The following is an 18,484-nucleotide window of genomic DNA, read 5'->3' on the forward strand; positions in this document are numbered from 1 at the left end:
TTCTGCAAGGATCTGTACACAATTCCTGGAAGCTGAAAACATCCCAGTTCTTGCACAGCCAGCATACTCACCGGACATGTCACCTGTTGAGGATGTTTGAGATGCTCTGGATCAGCGTATAGGACAGCGTGCTCCAGTTCCTGCCAATATCCAGCAGCTATGCACAGCCATTAACATTCCACAATCAACAACCTGATCAACTCTATGCCATACCTGTTCTAATCTGTTTGCATTAAAATACATTAATAAAAGAATTGCACAAATAGAATAGAATAGTTTTACAATTTAGAAACTATGCTTTGAAGAATTTTTTGCCTCTGGGAAATTTTAATGCAGATTTTGACCTGTCCAAATATAATGCTTTTAGATCTAATATGGTCTACACGTGGAAAAACAACAACAAACACAACAAAAACAACAACTGTGAATTATCCCTTTATTGTATTTTCACAGGTAGAATATAGATTTCACATATCAGGAAATGAACGTGGTTTAGTGTGAGCCACATGTAAACAACAAACAAACAAAAAAATAGTGAAAGCTACTTTTTTTTTTTCCTTAAGAGCTTGATGCAAAAAAAAGGCAGACAGCCAGAAGTTCAGGCTCGTGTCCACCAGGGGGAGCTGTGTCCTTACTGCTACAACAACAAACGGTACGTTGAGGGAAACACTAAACTGCGCCTTTACAAAGTCACGTCCGGTTGTGTTTACACTAAACAATGAGACGTTTTACATTAAGTTTATGCACAGCCTCTAAGTACATGTTATTTAGAGACACACCCGTTTTTTTTGGTTTTGTTTTGTTTTTTTAAACCATAAATAGCATACTTATGATTCATATTTCCCCCTCTTTGAAGTTAATATAACACGACATCCAGCAAACGACTGCTTTAAACCTTTCCCACAGTTGTCTCTTATTTCTTCTACTTGTTAATCTTCAAAACAGCCGCTCCAATGGGGGAGTTGGTGTTTACGAGGGAACCTGAAGGCGTCAGCGTTCCTCCCCTGCTGGGCTGCCTGGCACAAAGCTAACCCTCCAGCAGCATACCGAAACACGCACACCGGACTTACCTGCCCATCTGACCGCAGCCTGCCAGGGGCGGAGGGCTGAGGAGGCATCGGGCTTTCCATACAGGCGTAACCTTCTGTTTTGACAGTCGACATCAACACCGTTGGCAGGCTAAGCTAGCAGGAAGAGCTAACGATAGTTGGCTAAAACTCCTGCTCCGGTAAGAATGACTGGCCTGCCATGTTTACTCGTTTCTGATCTTGGTTAAGCTAGCTAGCGAAGTAACCTCAGCACTTCAGAAATAGTAAGGTGATAACTCACCAACGACGGGGATTAACAGTCACTGATTAAGCTCCCGGTTTTATTAGCTAGCTGTACGCCGAGCTGCTGGCTACTGGAGAGCTGTCAGTGTTTGTGCTGCTGGAAGTGAAAGATGTGGGAAATGTGTCTTGGGGCTAGCAGTTAGCATTAGCTGTTTAATGTGCTGTCTGTCCAAGCTACAGCGTGTGGTTAATGGTAAACACGAGCACTGCTAATTGTAATATTTCTTCAATGTTAGCACTTTGTAGAAGATTGTAGAAGCACTGACTGTTCAAACTGCCCTGTTATACCAGAGAAGGTATTCCTATAATAAATAAATGGACATGAAGGAGTTTGTGTCTGTGTTACAGCTGAGGACGTCCTACTGCAGCCTGCTGGACTCCACAGATCCAGCTATGTGAGCTGCTCTGATGTGTGGATTTCTAAATCCATACAGTGCCTGGTTAAGACAGCTTTTGAGCTGGTCTGGAGGACAATACCATTGCTGTGACTTGGACATCCAACAGACCTGAAGCTGATTTGGCTGAACAGGTGTATGTTGGTCTGGACTGTAGCGTAACTCCCCCGAGCAGACTCCTGCCCTCCACTCCCTCTGCTCTCACCGTAGGACTACTATGCCTCTGGGATTGGGAAGAAGGAAGAAGGCCTCCCCGCTAGTTGAGAACGAGGAAGCGGAGCCCATCCGCGCAGGCCTCAATGTGGCAGGTATGGAAGGCCTAGATGGAGGCGTTGTTGGCCTGGGAGAAGGTGCCACCTCTGATGGTCTGCATCCTCCACCTAACAGCATGCGACCTCGCCTCATTTTCCATACCCAACTTGCTCACGGCAGCCCCACAGGCCGCATCGAGGGCTTCAGTAACGTGCGGGAGCTCTATGCCAAGATTGGTGAGGCCTTTGGGATACCACCGTCTGAGGTGAGTCCTTCTGCTGATAGTGATGGGCGTGAGGAGGACATATGGGTTATAGTTTGGGGTTCATTACCATAAATGGTGTTTGTGTCTGTTCACAGGTTATGTTTTGCACACTGAACACTCACAAGGTGGACATGGATAAACTGCTGGGAGGTCAGATTGGGCTAGAGGACTTTATTTTTGCCCACATTAAAGGCCAACGCAAGGAAATAGAGGTGTACAAAGGGGAGGATGCACTAGGGTTGACGATCACTGATAATGGAGCCGGCTACGCTTTCATCAAGGTGAGGAATATTGAAAGGGCCAAGAAAACGTACTTCTGTTGACTCAAGTATCCACAGGAAAAAGCATGACCCAGGGCTATATTGGGTTGTAATTACTGCCCATGGAGTGAAATTACTCGTGGTAGGGAGAAAGCAATGAGATGGATAATGTATTCACCTAACTGTTGGAGATTTTCTGTTTTTCAGAGGATCCGAGAGGGGAGCATTATCCACCAGATCCAGGTCATCAACGTGGGTGATATGATCGAGTCGATCAATGGCCATCGCCTTATTGGCTGTCGACACTATGAAGTGGCCAAGATGCTGAAGGAGCTCCCAAAGGGAAAGGATTTCACCATTAAGCTAGTGGAGCCTCTCAAAGCCTTTGGTAGGTGTGGGAGGAAGGTGCATGATGTGAAGTTTCAGTTCCACAATCAGTCTGCTCAGTCTTATCTGCACTTCCTGGACAATAACTCTGCACACTTTCTGTACTCGTGTAACAATCCAGTAATAGCATATCATGTTGGCAGCTGTGTAAATGCCCTTTACATCTTCTATTTGCTCTCAGTGTGGCTTTGAGAATTAAAGTTGGTAATCTAAGATCTTATTGCAATGAATACAAACAAGCTTGGCTTAGTTAGTACATGAAGCAGCCTGAATAGGATCATACAGGACCAAACAAACAAAATAAAGACGAAAAAGTACATTTTTTCTTATAACTGTGCAAAGCGTTAAAGAATATCTGAACTTGTTTAAATGTGTTCCACAGATATGATCGGCCAGAGGTCAGGAGGGTCAAGGTCCTCATCGGGGGTTCAGCTGGGGACCGGCAGAGGGACCCTTCGGCTGCGCTCCAAAGGTCCTGCCACTGTGGAGGAACTGGTAAGCGTGCCTACAACTTCTGTTGATTACTAACTGGTCTTTGTGCTATTTAGAAAATATAATTCTGTTCAATTTTGCCCTGTCAGCCGTCTGCATTTGAGGAAAAGGCCATTGAGAAGGTGGATGACCTGCTTGAGAGCTACATGGGAATCAGAGACAGCGAACTGGGTGTGTGTCTCTGTGTCTCGGCTCTACAGGTGTCATATTTACTGTGTAACTTTCCGTTTTATGTTCGCTAAATATTGCCTCTGTCTCCTCAGCGGCTACCATGGTGGAGCTGGGAAAAGACAAGAAGAACCCAGATGAATTCGCTGAGGCTTTAGACGAAACCTTGGGAGACTTTGCCTTCCCTGATGAGTTTGTTTTCGACGTCTGGGGTGCCATTGGCGATGCTAAAGTTGGCCGGGTGTAACCACAGAAACTAACGGAGCAGAGTGACCTGCGTGTCCGCTACACCCATGACATTCAGCACTACTAGAAAACACCACTACCGTCATGAGTTTGATTTTATTCCAGTGTATACTCCTTCTATTTTTGTGAGTTCGCACCCATTTGGGAGACTCTGTCTAGACGAGAAGGATGATCGTTTAGTTGGAGAGGAAGGTGACTGTGATGACTTCCCAAGTGCTTTTATTTGTCTTCCAGCTTTTTCCAGAAACTACAAGCACGCCGATGAGCATTTCCTTTGACCGCGTCACATGAACCTGCATGTCATTGTTGTAGTTGCTGGCAGTGGAACATGTACAGCACAGGTTTCTAAAATGGGAGAAAATGAAAGACAACGGCTAACACAAAGTAGATCTTTGACATTTAGCGAAAATGTTTTTTCCCACATTGCACTGTGTTGCACTGCGCTGTAAACCAACAACAGAAGTGAACATAGATTGCACTGTACCTCACCCGGTGAGTTATTGCACAGTTACAAGGTGTCGGCCTCCCCGAAGTACAGTGTTTTCCTGAACCACTTGATGTTACTGTCATGGATCAGTTTTACAAGCATGTGCTGTTACATTTTTATCTTCAAAATGAATTCTGCTGATTTTTTTTGTTTATTTTTTAGGTAAAAGTAAAAAAAAAAAAGAAGCAAAGCGTGGTTGCAGAGGGGGTCCTAGTAAATTGTAGCTCCTGACTAAAAAGATGAATGGTGTTTGTTCACCGTTAACACACTCCATGCTGTAATGAACTTAACTGTGCAAACGGCTGCATATTCCTGTCTTTCATGCATTTGACAGTGTTGAAGAAAATCAGTGTTAGTTTTCTTTTTATTGAAGGTTATTATGTGAGAAGGAGAAGCTGATTGCTTTCCAGGTTTGTGGATTGTGTCGACTTGTTTTTTTTTTGTTTTTGTTTTTTTATATAGCTAGTGTTTTTTATATGAGGTGATGTGACGTCTATTTTAAAAACAAGGGTTGTGTAACAGACATAATTTGATCTTGTGTTGCAACTACTTTATCACAGAGCAGTATTAAAGAATAGAAAGTGAAGAGATGGAGTAGTTGTGTTTAAAAAAAAAAAAGAAAGAAAGTGGATCTGTTTAGAACAAAATGCCTTCATTTCTTTTTATTTTGTACATTTTGTTAGAGGTCTGCATTCTGGTGTGTTTTGTAGAAAAACAAATATACTGTCATTGGAGCAGAGTGAGACCAAATGACTTCCGTCTCTTGTTCATGGAAAGCAAAAAAAAAAACCAGGCACCAACTACTCAGTTTAGGTAAACACACGTCTTAAAAAAAGCTGTGGGTGATGACCTTTTCCATTGTATCCAAATGTATGAAGCTATTTTGTAGTTTTGTTTCAGAGATGATGAATATCTAAATGTAATGAAACTGATGCTAGAACACTGTAACACTAAGATGAATACATTATTTTGATGGCTTTGTATTACACTGATGTCAATGTCCAAATATAATGCAATAATAACATCCACATAGCAGTTTTTCTTTTTGTTTTGTGTACCGCAATCGGAAAGTGTTTATTTAGATTGGGTTCTTTCAGCTGGAATGTTTTCCAACGTTCACAGAAACCATCCCCGAGGGTGTTTGTGTTTCTTCTCACCCCTGTGTACTCCTGAAATATAGATGACATTTAACTAGACAGTGAAATCACTTCGAGAGGTAATGTAATCAGATCTACCTTGGGTGAACCCGATAGTGCTGGTCAAACTCGGCGGGGTCACTTACAGGCCTCGATCTAAAGCAGGTGGCAAACTGAAGAGATCCATCCCAGTTCAACTCAAAATACAGCTGGTATTTTATACATCTGTATAAGCAACATTTTAGGCTGTGAGTTCTTTACCATCTTGAATCTGTTGACTCACTCAGCGCCCTGCTTTGGCTTTGAGGGATGATGACATGTCCCTTATTTACTATAAGTGAAGTAAACCAGTTCTTCAAGTCCCTGTTGATATATAGGCCCAGTTGCTCATGACATGTGTCCAGATGACTGTGGACTTGATGCAGTGTCTTTCTAACAGACTTTAATTTCTGTACAACACAACCCCAGCTCCCCTCAACAGGAACCTGCCATGGCGTCGCGCCCACGAGCTTCCTCTCAGCCCGGGAAACTGTCCTTCCTCCAGACCTCCAAGGCAAATTCTCTCCTCCGACCGCGGGCTGTTTCCTCGCGCTCCGGCTCCATGCTGGAAGAGGAGCTGTCTTGTCCTGTCTGCTGTGAGATTTTCAAGGATCCTGTGGTGCTCAAGTGCAGCCACAGCTTCTGCCGGGCCTGCCTTCAGCAGTTCTGGAACAAGAAGAAGGCCAGGCGGGAGTGTCCCATCTGCAGGAGGAAGTGCTCCCTGACGGAGCCCACGGTCAGCCTGGCTCTGAAGAATGTGGCCGACACCTTCCTGAGGGAGAAGGAGCGCAGGACGGCCACGGATGGGACGGGGGCTGGCGGTGCAGGGGAGGAGGCGGGGATGGTGGAGGAGAAGTGTGACACACATGGGGAAGTTCTCAAACTCTTCTGTCTGGATGACTTTGAAGTCCTGTGCTTAGTGTGTCACACGTCCAAGAAGCACCAGGGACACAAAGTCTGTCCCCTGGATGAAGGAGCTCAGGATCTCAAGGTAAAGTACTCATTTTAGACTGACAACATGTTCACAGTCATTGATGGGGTTAGGCATTCTAATTACTGCTGTGACATTTAGAAACGTGGTTATTCGTGACATATTCATCAGTTGTGCTCAGCAAAGAAATCAGCAGCATTAGTCTGAATATGACCACAGGATGTCTGACGGTTCCTCTACTCTCACCCCTCAGGCAGAGCTGAAGACAGAACTGATTCCTCTAAAGAAAAACCTGCGTCGCCTGTATGAAGCCAAGCAGGAGTGTGATGACACAACTGTGCACATCAAGGTATCAATAAACACAGAGATCCATGAAACACAAGAGGACCAGCATGGCCTCTGACGTGACTCTGCCATGCTTTGTTGGTGTGTAAACATGTCAGTTCAGGTGTGAGGAAAGCCACGTACCTTGTTATTCAAGCTGTTTCTAAGTACTCACATTGGGTGGAGGTGTTTTTTTGACAGAGCATTAAGCGCTATGTAGATGGGTGATTGCATCTCAAAGAATCACCGGCCTTCTGCTCGACCATCTCTGAGTTGCCTTGAACTTTATTATGGTAAATGGACTGCACTTACATCGCGCTTTTCTGCCTGAGCAGCACTCAAAGCGCTTTACAATGTTTTCTCATTCGCCCATTCACACACACATTCACGCACCAACTATTATTAAATTATTATCATAAAATATGGATGTTTAAAACGGTATCTGGCGGTCAAATGGTATTTATAATGGAGGGCTGGTGCTCAAGTGAAAGAGAAGGTTGTCCACTAATTGCAAGGTGAGCACTTTTCTTTCTGCAGACCACTTATCTGTGAAATTTTAAATTGATATATTAAGTACTTTTTGAGATAAATTTGACAACATTTTTTTTTTAATATATGACATTATCTCAGAAACTATCAAAGATAAAAATAGGTCTGGAATTTTCCCTTCGATTTTCATTTTTTCTCATTGATTCAGAATCTACAATCATATCCATTTCTTGTTGAAGTGTGCTCAAAGATGGGACTTTTCATGACGGCTCCAGTTTTTTAAATATATATATATATATTTATCACCCATAATCAGAGACTATTGGATCTACTTGTCTAATATTACAGATTCAAACTCTCAATCAATTGCAAAAAAAAACTCTTCTGATATATTGATGTTTAAACATCGTCTGAATTTGTGGTGTGGATGAGACATTTTCAGAATCAAGCTAAAACTTCACAAATATCTTTATAAATATCCATTTCATTGCTCTAAAGTCCTCAAGCAAATCAGAGATGACTGAGCAGAAATCTTTCTAGAGCTGACGATTTGAGATAGAATGACTCGCGTATAATATATTTTAGATGGATGTGAAAAGATGCTTTAGGGAAAAAAAGGGGAAAAGGGAGGTATATAAACCACAGCGAATGAGGAAATAACAGGGTCATAATGAAGTCATAATATGGTATGATGGGAATTTTTTTGTTTGTTTTATGGCCACAAAATACATTTAAATCTAAATAAGGATAAATATTACATATTTGATTATGGCTAGGGGCTAGATGTAGAAAAACAGACGCTGACATAAATAAGGCAGGATTAGTAGACTACAGTATCAGTGTATTCAAATCAAATCAAAATCAAATAAGTTTATTGTCATTTTGCTGTACATACAAGATGAAAGAGCGTTTCTTCAGGATCCAATAACTTAGAGCAATTTAAATAAACAAGTGTTTGCATATCTAGATCAGCAGTTGAGCATTCTGACAGCTTGTGGAATGAAGCTGTTGATCATTCTGGAGGTTCTTCCTTTAATGAAAACGTTGGCCTGATGGCAGCAGTTCAAACATTCATTCAAAAGTTCATTGTATTTCTGTGTGGATCTGTATTTCCATGTGTGCTAGAACCAGACTCAGGCCACAGAGAAGCAGATCAGAGAAGAGTTTGAGCAGCTGAGGGAGTTTCTCCAGAAGGAGGAGGCAGCACGGCTGGCCGTCCTGCAGAAGGAGGACGAGGAGAGGAAAGACCTGGTAAAGAGGAAGTCTGACAGCATCACCAGAGACATCCTCACCTTCTCTCACGCTGTCATTGCCATCGAGAATGAGATTGCATCCAGCGATGCTCTTTTCCTTCAGGTTAGTAAGTTTTAAACGCTTCCTTCTCTTGATCCATGTGATTGTGCGACACGCTGTAATTCTCTGTCTTGTTATTGCAGAATTATGTCAACACAAAGAAAAGGTAGGAGGTTTTTTTTGTGTAGTCTCAAACCAGCTTCATCTTGCTGGTTATTTAGTGTTGGTTGAGTGCTGTTTGTTGTTTCGCTTTCACAGAGCACAGATCCCGCAGAAGGATCCCGAAAAAGTGTCAGGAGCTCTTATAAATGTGGCCAAGCATGTCAGTTCCCTAAAGTACCGTGTGTGGGAGAAGATGATGGAGCTGGTTCAGTACAGTAAGCGCTCACTTCACTCTGTGTGTGGAATTTATGCGTGAAACCAACTCAGCTTTGTTGCTTTGGAGCAGGTTTTACTAAATCAGTAGTTTGACCTGCATTTACTAAATTACCATCTGCATCGTCTCTTTTCCTTTTAGCTCCCATCACCCTGGACCCCAACACCGCCTACTCCTGGCTGTCCCTCTCTGCAGACCTGACCAGTGTGGCCAACAGAGGCTCCCTGCTGAAGCTCCCAGACAATCCTGAACGCTTTGGCCACTTTGTGTTCGTGCTGGGCTCCGAGGGCTTTACTTCAGGTCGCCACGCCTGGGAGGTGGAGGTGGGCGACAAGGTGGACTGGATGCTGGGGGTGGTCAAGGAGTCCATCGACAGGAAAGGCCGCATCTCGGGCTGTCCCGAGGGTGGCTTCTGGATGATCTCTCACTACGAGGGCGAGTACTCGGCAATGACAAGGCCCAGCACCCCGCTGCACCTGGAGGGGGAGCTGACGCGAGTGAGGGTGCAGCTGGACTACGACGCTGGAGAGGTGACCTTCTCCAACCCCATCAGCATGACGCCCATCTACGCCTTTACTGACTTCTTCACTGAGAAGATGTACCCCTTCTTCTGCCCCGGAGCCAACATCAATGGCAACAATCCCAGCCCTCTTAAAATCTGCCCCGCCAAGGTGGCGGCGTGGAACAGTGCGACGTGGTGATTTAAGAACACCTTACACAGGATGTGAGGGTATTTAAAATGTAGAAATTCCCCGGGGTGAATAATTGAGCAGATGATGTGTGTAACATGAGCACGATACAAACAGAGTAATTACAACAATAATTGGTTTATTTCACTTGGGTTCATTTCCTGACTGACTGCAGTTTATGAAACTCAAAGTGACGCTTTAAAGCTACCAGCGGATGGACTTGCCATCTTAATCCAGGAAACCTCCATTCTGCTTCTCAGTCAGGGAGGTCACAAGTTATCTTGAGCATCAATCTCCCCCTGGTGGCCACAGACACACAGTTAGTACATCTCACATAAGTATGCAATTATTTTCACTCTTAGTTAACTAAAACACACAATCCCATGTATATTGTAACTGAAGACCAGCTACATGATGCTCCACATTTGCCTTTTCCCTCAAATGTGACGCTCCAGTCACTGATTTAACCCCTAAAAACCTCATCTTTATGTGCCAAAACTCCCCATTTAGATGTTTTTTTTTTTCTAAGAAAATAATCCCTTCCTGCCTTAAAGTGGCTTGGATGTAACTCCAAATTGCTGCATCTTCTAGAATTCGTGCACCTATGCAGTTCCTGCCTCTCTCTGTATCCACCACCTCCCACCTGTTGCAGTTGGAGCACACCAGCTCGCCTACTGCTCTGCTCAAACAATGTAAAACTACTATTTGTACATAACAGCAAGTTGTAATGTTGGAGTAATTCAGCCATACAAGCTTGAACTGGAAACTGATTCTGTGGAATGATAACAATATTGAAATCTCCACCCTACAAGGTGACAGGATGGTTTCTTAGGTTTCTTACATATGGCATCCCAGAAATCTGAATCTGTTTGAAACTGTTGTCAGTACGCTGCAGTTTCAAGGCAGTAGTGCTCCATCATGTTGTTAACTTCTTTTTTTGTTTAATAATTTGTCTTCTAGCGTGTAAAAAACACCACAAGGACACTTTAACAAGATAGAGGAAGTCGAAAAGATTGATGTTTTAATATACAAGCCAATGCTGCATTACATGTTGGAGGATCTCCAGCAGATTAAACAAGCAGATTAAAATCAAAGTGGCCTCGCTTTCATGTGAAACATTCTTCAGGTGTATTTAATAATCCTGAACAAGAAAGTCAGGAAGTATGGTGTAGCTATGGCACTTGTCATGCTATAGCCTGATAAACCAAATTGAATTTTTTTTTAGTTTTATACATGTGATTCTGACATATTGTTAATTACTAATAATGTAAAATTGTATGTTTTTCATGAACTTTGTCTAACTTGATAATCCTGTGTAACCCCATGGATGTTGTTTTGAATATCTACAAATGGTCAAATATTTCAAGCACAAGGTGTGAACACGACAGGATAAAAATCAGTTCAGAGCAAAACATGCCAATTGAAAATCAACATCAGGCACATACCTTTTTCTGTGGTTTGTGTTGACTGAACATGAACCACTCTAGCTGGTTTGTTATTTTCAGAAAGCACACAGTGATTGCATTAACACTCAACCTCTGTGTCTAGATCGTGAAATCAGACACTGTGACGTTAACACTGTTTCTCCAGCAATAAAGTGAAATTTCACTCAGAGCCAACTCTGGTTCCTCCTACATTGTTTCATTGTGTCTTTTATGGAGGGACCGTGGAGGTCAGAGGAAACTTGCTGACTCGCCTCTTCTCCACCCATGTCAGCTGGGATGCAGCACAGAAAACAGGATCTCATCCTTCTTCAACCCCTCACTGTGTCTGCATTTTGAAATCTGCCCAAGAGGCGAGGAGTGGTAGGAAAAGGAGGAAAAGGAACAGTATCAGTAGTTCTATAAATGGAAGATGAAGCCTTTGAGTAGCAGGTTATAATGTTAGCAGGCTCTAAGTCAGGGGTGTCGACATCTGGTCCTCGAGGGCCGCAATCCTGTATGTTTTAGATGTGTCCTTCTTCCAACACACCTGATTCAAATGTTCAGGATCGTTATCAGACTTCTGCAGAGCTTGATGATGAGCTGATCATTTGAATCAGGTGTGCTGGAAGAGGGAAACATCTGAAACATGCAGGACTGTGGCCCTCGAGGACCACAGTTCGACACCCCTGCTCTAAGTTAACTTATCGATGCAATAGGAGGTGGAGGGAAGGTGACGTAGGAGGAAATTTGCGGCTTCCAGTGGAGGTAAGGCGGGGTTTAACAAAGATGAAAGAGAGACAGTTGGCAAGAGCACTTTTTTAATTTAAAAAAATGTCGTATTGAAGTTCTGTTTTTCAGATATGATACTTACTCTGTGCTTCTCTGCTGTTGCTTTATTATTCAGGGGTTCCGTGCTGCTGTAGGTGTCCTCTGTGCCCTCGGAAATGATGTCCCACAGGGTGCCTTTGGCCAGAAACCCTGTGTTGTTAATCAACAGGTTGAGAGCCCCCAATTCCCACCAGAGAGCCCAACTGCTGGGCGCACTTTTTTTTATGCCACGAAAGGTCAGCAGCGTCTGACAGAGAGAAAAAGAAAGCTGTCAGCAGTGGACAGTCGGATAAATATCAGAACACTGGGATGCTCATAGAGGTGAGTCCTGCGTGTGCTCAGGCATGGTCATAAGGGCAGGATGGATGGTTTAGTAGATGGTAACAGAAGAACATAAAGCTCTTACCCAGACAGATGACAGAGATGATGTTATCATGTTTCCTCCCAGTGTCTGCAGTGTCTGCAATTACAGAAGAAGCATTTTAATTCCACACACTGTCCATCACTTGCACTTACTTTTTTGCCTTATTTAGGATTTTTGCTTTTTCTCTGTCCGGTCAGTTACCACAACTTTGCAATTTTCTCTCTGAAGTCCACAATTTAGAGAGCTGAAATACAGATCCTCTTATTTGATTCAAAAAAAGCTAAGAGTCTCACCTCAACCGTGGATCCATCTGCAAGTTTTGGTGTCACCATCTCCAGGCTTAGGCCTCTGTTGGCTCCTGCGAGGTATTATTTCCTCTGCCTCATTCTGCTTAGAGTTTTGAGTTCTTATGTTCCACCTTAGTTGATTGTTTATTCTTTAGCCTGGCCACACCCATGTTCTCATATTGCTGTATGTGTGTGTGTGCCTCAAGTACATATCAGGCATGTGTAAACTACGCTCTTGTTGAGGACTTTCCATCAAAGAAAGTACAAAAAAAACAAAAACAAAAAAACTCCCAGCTGGCAAAGTCACATTCATGACAGAAAATAATAAAAGCAAGCACGATAATGGTGATGATGTGTAAACATGCAAAATGAAGAGGAGGAGAGTGATTCATGTTGCCTTTTTCAAGCCCTGAGAACAACAATGCAGAGCAAAACAAAGCAAAGGACTTCCTGAACATAAAGGAATTGTCCGGTGAGCTAAAAACACACTCCCTCTTTAGTCCACACAATCTTAACAGCGCACACATGAAGGCTCATGATAGACTTTTGCTTATTTAAGTCATATGGGAGCACAGAAGTAACTGATGTAACACACATAGCAGTGTTGTGTGGTCCTTTGTGTGCTTGGGGACGGCACAGTGGATGAATTAGAGCCATTTAGTATGAGTCATAGACAGTGTTGATGCATCAAAGCAAAAATAGCTTGGGAATGTGATCTCAGAAAACCACAAAAGACATACTGTGTCAGACAATTAGGTGATTCATTTAGATATGAAAATAAAGTGACTGCACTGATGTCAAGTGGTTCTATGTTTAGCTAAAATACTAACCCAGAGGGTGAAATCCTCTGAAGAGATTCCTCTTATAGCTGCACAGACTGACACCAGTAACAAAGCAATGACAAGCTATATGGACTGACTTTAATATGTACATATTTTCATTTGTCATAATGGCACTGAAGCTACAGCAGTTGTGTTGGCAGAGATGCCGGCTTGCATTCCCGCCACATGGCTGCACAGTTTCCATGTGCAACAGCAACTTCTGAATGTCTGGCAAAAGATTTACAGAAGTTTGCAAATCCTTGATAAACAGACAGCAAAAATCTCCACAGTAACAAAAAGTTTACTTTAATGTAACAGAATAAAATCTCACATTTCTAAGAAATAAAGCTCAACTGGGCAGAATGATCAAAATGGCACATTTTTCATAGAAATAAGACATTTTTCTGACTGAAAAACAAATTGGAATATAGATTTAAAGTCTAAATCTGCAAACTAATTACTTATTAAAGTGGATAATTATAGCAGTGTGCAATAAATACAGCAAATATTTAATTGTAAAGCTTATAACTCAGCTTCAAACTGGAGAATTCAATCAACACCTTTGTGAAACTCCCTCAAAAGTGTTACATTATAAGCTTCACAAAGGTAGTATTTATTGCAGGGCTATTGTACTGGATGGTCGTATGTTACAGTGTATGTTCTTGTTATTTTGTCCATCCCCTGCATCTCTAACATGCATGTCAGTAAAAGCAAGCTGGAGGCAGAATGGCTAACACTGACCGACAGAAGCAGAGAGAGAGCGGGACTTTAAGGAAAAAAAAAAAATCCGGCAAACAATAAACTCAGGTCCGGTTTGTTCACCTTCAGACAGCGATGTGACTGAATGCCCTGCAGTGACAATGTAAGCTCACCGTCTACTTATGTCCATTACTGAGACTGGTGCTCTTTGGATTCCTCTGCTGCTGGTGAGCGTAAAATGAATGTGTGCGTCGTAACGGTGGGAGCAACAGGTAAAAAGTTTTAAAAAGGTTTTCTGTTGTGAAGACAAAAAAACCCCCCCAAAACAAAACAGGATGTGTAGACTGTAGTGCCACTTTCAAATACGCCAAACGACATTAAGTGTGACAAAACACACCTACAAGACAGAAAAGGACACAACAATACATCCCTTGACTTGCATTTGGCAGCAGGTTCCTTTGGCTGTCCAAATAAAATTGGCAGTGTCTTGCTCTGTATCCATAAGCACACACACATATCCATTCACACACTTGCACATACACACATACACACATACACACACACACAGTGCACATACAGTACATGATGCAGTACATAACATGCACATACACAGATATAGTTACATACAGTTTTTCATTAAATGCACTTCTGTGTCCGCAGCTCTCCGCTTTGAAAATAGGTGCATAAATAAAACATTCCCGTAGTTATAGAAAAGGTCCATGCATGTGTGGCACCTCTGAGTTCACCGAGACTGAATGTGGAGAAAATACGAAGGCTGTGTGCCACCTGGCTGTATCCGTTTCTATCTCACCATGTTTGCTTCTCCTTCACGGTTGTGTTGTTGTTGTTGTTGTTTCACCTCTCTCTGGCAGTGTTTTTGACAGTGTATTAGTCTTTTTTTTTTTTGTCTCTCACAGATGGGTGCTGTCCTGTGTATCGAACCTGTGGCTCTCTGAGAGCCCGGCGCTGCACTTCCTGCTACTCCCCTGATTGGGTACCAGGGACAGGGGGTCCGGTCTGATCAGGTACCTGCACATATGGAGCACAGATGGAGACAGCGAATATAATGATGTAATATTTGTAGCTTTCATGCTGTTTTCATTTATTTATTTCTGCAGTGCTCTTAATTACACGTGGTGGTGTGTACTCACACAACATCATGCAGCTCCAGTCTGGTGTCTGGAGAAGGGTTGATGAGGATGTACGACAGTCTGTTCCCTTGGTCTGTCATCCCATCTGACACAGGAAGAAAAGAGGTGAGTGAGGCAGGAAATAAAATACGCACAGGATATACAGCAAGCTGTGCTGCATCCGTATACACAGAATAGAAGCAATGCTACAGTAAGTCACCTGACAGGAAGACAAATTTAGATAAAAATGGACACCACTTAAATACAAACAGCATTACAGGCAGTAAACAATAGCAGTGAGTGAGTTACTCAGATCCTTCACTTGAGTAAAACTGTTATCAGCTTAGTGCACTAAGAGGGCTCCCTCTGCAGACTCCTATAAGGAGATGTGACGTTATTAAATTGTTCCTACTGATGCATGAATGTGTTTGGCCGCCCTCTGTAGATATCTCAGGGGGCTTATGTGAGGCTTAATGAGGGAGGGAAAGCACATTTCTGTTGCACAAATTTGTATATTTATTCTTGCAATGTTCCCTAATGCTTTTCTTAAATATTAAATAATCTTCTATTATTCAGTAGATATCTGAAATGTGCCAAGGGGATCCGAGTTAATTCAGTTAATGTGTAAAAAGATAATTTGTAAAAACACTGTATTATTCAAGTTTTAACCCTCATCACACCAGCATGTTTAACATATACCAACTAACTGCCAATAAACTGCTCTGAGACACATCACACCAGAATATAAAGTAATTTCTTCTTGAAACATTATTTAATGTCATCTGAAAAAACAAGAATAATATTTTAGGTAGGCTACAATGAAATTAGCATTTTGTATAAAATGAAAAAGAGATACTTTTCTTTAATACAAATATTAGCTCTAATCCACATTTGTATTTATTTGCCATCCTTTCATTGTGAAATCATTTCATTTTCAGAAACTTCAAGTAAACATTATTTGTCTTTTATTTATCTTGATATCTTCACCTGCTTGCCACTGTTGCCGATAAAACTAACCCTGATGTAATCCAAATCTATATTATAGAGATATATTCTAGATTTCTTGCACCTAAACCTATCTGGAGCCGTGGGAAACAGAGCAAATCTCCTCAGATCTTTTCCCTTGCATATCCCTTCTTCTCACTCTCTCCATCTGCAGCCTCAAAAATGGCTACATACGTGCACAATCACAACATGCCCTGACCACGCACCGACTGAATGTCAGTCATGTGCACGGCACACTATTTTAGTCTCATCTCCTAAAATAGAACATAAACATTAAATGCGATAGCAGTAACACATTTAATCATGAATACCTGTACTGCATTTCGGACTTTGAACATCATCTTATTTTAGGAAGAGCAGAATTTAGGGTCGTCGACAGAGTACATGAGGAAATCTACACCTGTCTTATTCAAACTGACTGACAGAGTTTCTGATATTTTAAAGTAGGACTTAAGGCAAATGTGAACTCAATAAATTGCTCCATATGATGCCAATACAGGGATATTTTTAAAAATCACTAATTAAAACTGAAACAGAAAACACTGCTATTACGTCATTAGGAATTAAATGACTGATAATGTCATGAAAAATTGGAAAGACAGAACAAAGCACCTGTGAGATATAACAAAAAGATTAGCTTGGGCACCACAGGCACCCCAGTTGGTGAGGGGGTGAGGGTTACCATGCATCATGTGTTTGTCATGTGTTTATTTGTGTAGCTATATATCAGTTTGTAAAGTCACTATAGTGATTATAGCTGTCGAATAAATGTGGAGAAAAGAGTACAATATGAACCTCTGAAATATAAAGTAGCTTGAATGGAAATAAATAAGTAAAGCAAGTACACATAGAATTGTACATGGATATTTGTAGTTTGTTGCATCCCTCCACTGTAAAAAAAAAAAAAAAAATACAGCTGAATCAGGATCAGAATCAACTGCTGCAGACTTACTGAATCCAGTTGGAGAAAGGCCCAAATGCTTCATCCTTGTTCGCACCAGGGCGTTGAGTTCCTGCCTCTCTGAGCGCCTGAACAGGGTCAGTCTCTGCTGGCTGATCCTCTCTGCCGCGCTGCCCGGACCCCCTTTGGCCCCACTGGAGCTCCGACCCCCCTTCCTGCTCAGCCGCCGTGCCCACTGCATGCTCTTCCTCCTCAGCAGCGGGTGGTCTGACGAGTGGGAAGAGGTGGAGATGGGCTCCGAGGAGGTGGAGTTACGATGGGTGCTGGTCCGGGACAGAAGGGGCTCTCTGGGTTCTCTGGTGTCCTCGTAGTCTTCAACTGTGATGGATACCTGGGACTGAGACACACATAACCACATGCTGTCATTTTTATGTGGCGCAATCAACCTGCTATCATACAGATTATATTAAATCTAAAGTTCTTCCACAGTGCCGTTTGAAGATAAAAAGGAATGAATACTTTCTTGTCATAGTAGACATGAGTGATGAATGAAAGAAGCCCTATTTAGGTACAAAAATCAATCTGAAGTATCTTTTGTGTAACTATCCATCCTGCCTTGATGTTTTCTTATCAGTACCACATTAGCAAAGCTGTCAGTTCCCACTGCAGCATGTCTAATATATGTAGATTTCATTCAACTATGCAAGTGGTTTTTCTCTTATTTTTATAAATCTGTCTCACATAATGAATGAACATGTCAAAACTGAGATGACTGACTGTCTCCACATCTCTCGGTGTCTTCCAAACTCTGCATCTATTTGTTGCAAAACATGGACAAATTGAATTAGAATGAAAGATGCCTCCATTAAAATTTATCTTAGGGGAAATGCTACGCTGCTTGTATTTAATTCCAGTTATATTTGTGGAAAGCAAGACAGTGAGAGTTTTTACAGTCAATATATAGGTAAATCCAAGATCTTTATGAAGAGAGAGAGCTTAGAAAAAAATCATCTGAATGTATCGTCTCTCATAATCCTTTACATTAACACTGGGGGATTTAGTGAAGCTTGTAGCTGCTCTAAGTGCGAAACAAAGGTCACTAGACTTACATGGGCTTCTCAAAGATATTTAATCTGAAAGGCTTCTTTAGTTTTAACAAACTGGAGGGGAGTACCAGGCTTTTAAACCCACCAATCATGTGAGTCGTTAGGATCCCAGCGAGCACAGCTGTCTGAGGAAGGATCTCAGAACTGCATTGCAAGAGGCTGATAAGTGGCGCTGTAGACCACATCCTCAGTTTAGTGATGGTTGTTCCAGTTATTCATAGAAGGCTTCATTCAGTCATTTTTTGAATCATCAGTCTTCAAATGTGTACATTGTTGTCCTCCAGTAAATGTTCCCTGTCCTCCAGATGAGGATGGGAAGATGTGAGTGGTAACCCTAATGGCTGGAACTCCCCACTAGT

The 18,484-nt window shown here is 42.2% G+C and overlaps 3 protein-coding genes across 3 annotated transcripts in view; 2 read left to right on the top strand and 1 right to left on the bottom strand.

Moving 5' to 3' along the window:
- Positions 1 to 996: 996 nt before the first annotated feature.
- On the top strand, positions 997 to 5,313 carry gipc1 (GIPC PDZ domain containing family, member 1). Its single transcript, XM_008295112.1, has 7 exons — positions 997 to 1,228; positions 1,680 to 2,243; positions 2,339 to 2,524; positions 2,711 to 2,891; positions 3,273 to 3,385; positions 3,472 to 3,553; positions 3,646 to 5,313. The coding sequence occupies exons 2-7, from the start codon at positions 1,944 to 1,946 to the stop codon at positions 3,795 to 3,797; spliced, it is 1,014 nt and encodes a 337-aa protein (XP_008293334.1). The 5' UTR covers positions 997 to 1,228; positions 1,680 to 1,943; the 3' UTR covers positions 3,798 to 5,313.
- A 707-nt stretch (positions 5,314 to 6,020) lies between these two features.
- On the top strand, positions 6,021 to 11,194 carry LOC103367174 (E3 ubiquitin-protein ligase TRIM39-like). The gene is made up of 6 exons (XM_008295127.1): positions 6,021 to 6,449; positions 6,643 to 6,738; positions 8,328 to 8,558; positions 8,639 to 8,661; positions 8,754 to 8,872; positions 9,013 to 11,194. Exons 1-6 carry the CDS (start codon positions 6,021 to 6,023, stop codon positions 9,570 to 9,572), a joined length of 1,458 nt encoding a protein of 485 aa, XP_008293349.1. The 3' UTR covers positions 9,573 to 11,194.
- Positions 11,195 to 14,894: 3,700 nt separating this feature from the next.
- The window catches only part of kcnt2b (potassium sodium-activated channel subfamily T member 2b), a 39,972-nt gene continuing 36,382 nt past the window's right edge, over positions 14,895 to 18,484 (bottom strand). The window contains exons 28-30 of the mRNA XM_008295113.1: positions 17,071 to 17,416; positions 15,135 to 15,219; positions 14,895 to 15,012 (exon numbers count right to left, since the gene is read on the bottom strand). Of these exons, the coding sequence (XP_008293335.1) occupies positions 14,895 to 15,012; positions 15,135 to 15,219; positions 17,071 to 17,416 (549 nt within the window). The remainder of the gene's footprint in view (positions 15,013 to 15,134; positions 15,220 to 17,070; positions 17,417 to 18,484) is intronic.

The sequence above is a fragment of the Stegastes partitus genome, unplaced genomic scaffold, assembly GCF_000690725.1.
Source record: "Stegastes partitus isolate 25-593 unplaced genomic scaffold, Stegastes_partitus-1.0.2 Scaffold1020, whole genome shotgun sequence".
Classification (NCBI taxonomy): domain Eukaryota; kingdom Metazoa; phylum Chordata; class Actinopteri; family Pomacentridae; genus Stegastes; species Stegastes partitus.

What these genes read in the sequence shown, in the direction of transcription:
- gipc1 (XM_008295112.1), top strand. Translation starts at nt 1,944, where the DNA reads ATGCCTCTGGGATTGGGAAGAAGGAAGAAGGCCTCCCCGCTAGTTGAG. An exon ending in CCGGCTACGCTTTCATCAAG is followed by an intron (nt 2,525 to 2,710) that starts GTGAGGAATATT and finishes TCTGTTTTTCAG; the next exon opens with AGGATCCGAGAGGGGAGCAT. An exon ending in GGAGCCTCTCAAAGCCTTTG is followed by an intron (nt 2,892 to 3,272) that starts GTAGGTGTGGGA and finishes TGTGTTCCACAG; the next exon opens with ATATGATCGGCCAGAGGTCA.
- LOC103367174 (XM_008295127.1), top strand. Translation starts at nt 6,021, where the DNA reads ATGCTGGAAGAGGAGCTGTCTTGTCCTGTCTGCTGTGAGATTTTCAAG. An exon ending in ACACAACTGTGCACATCAAG is followed by an intron (nt 6,739 to 8,327) that starts GTATCAATAAAC and finishes CATGTGTGCTAG; the next exon opens with AACCAGACTCAGGCCACAGA. An exon ending in TATGTCAACACAAAGAAAAG is followed by an intron (nt 8,662 to 8,753) that starts GTAGGAGGTTTT and finishes TCGCTTTCACAG; the next exon opens with AGCACAGATCCCGCAGAAGG.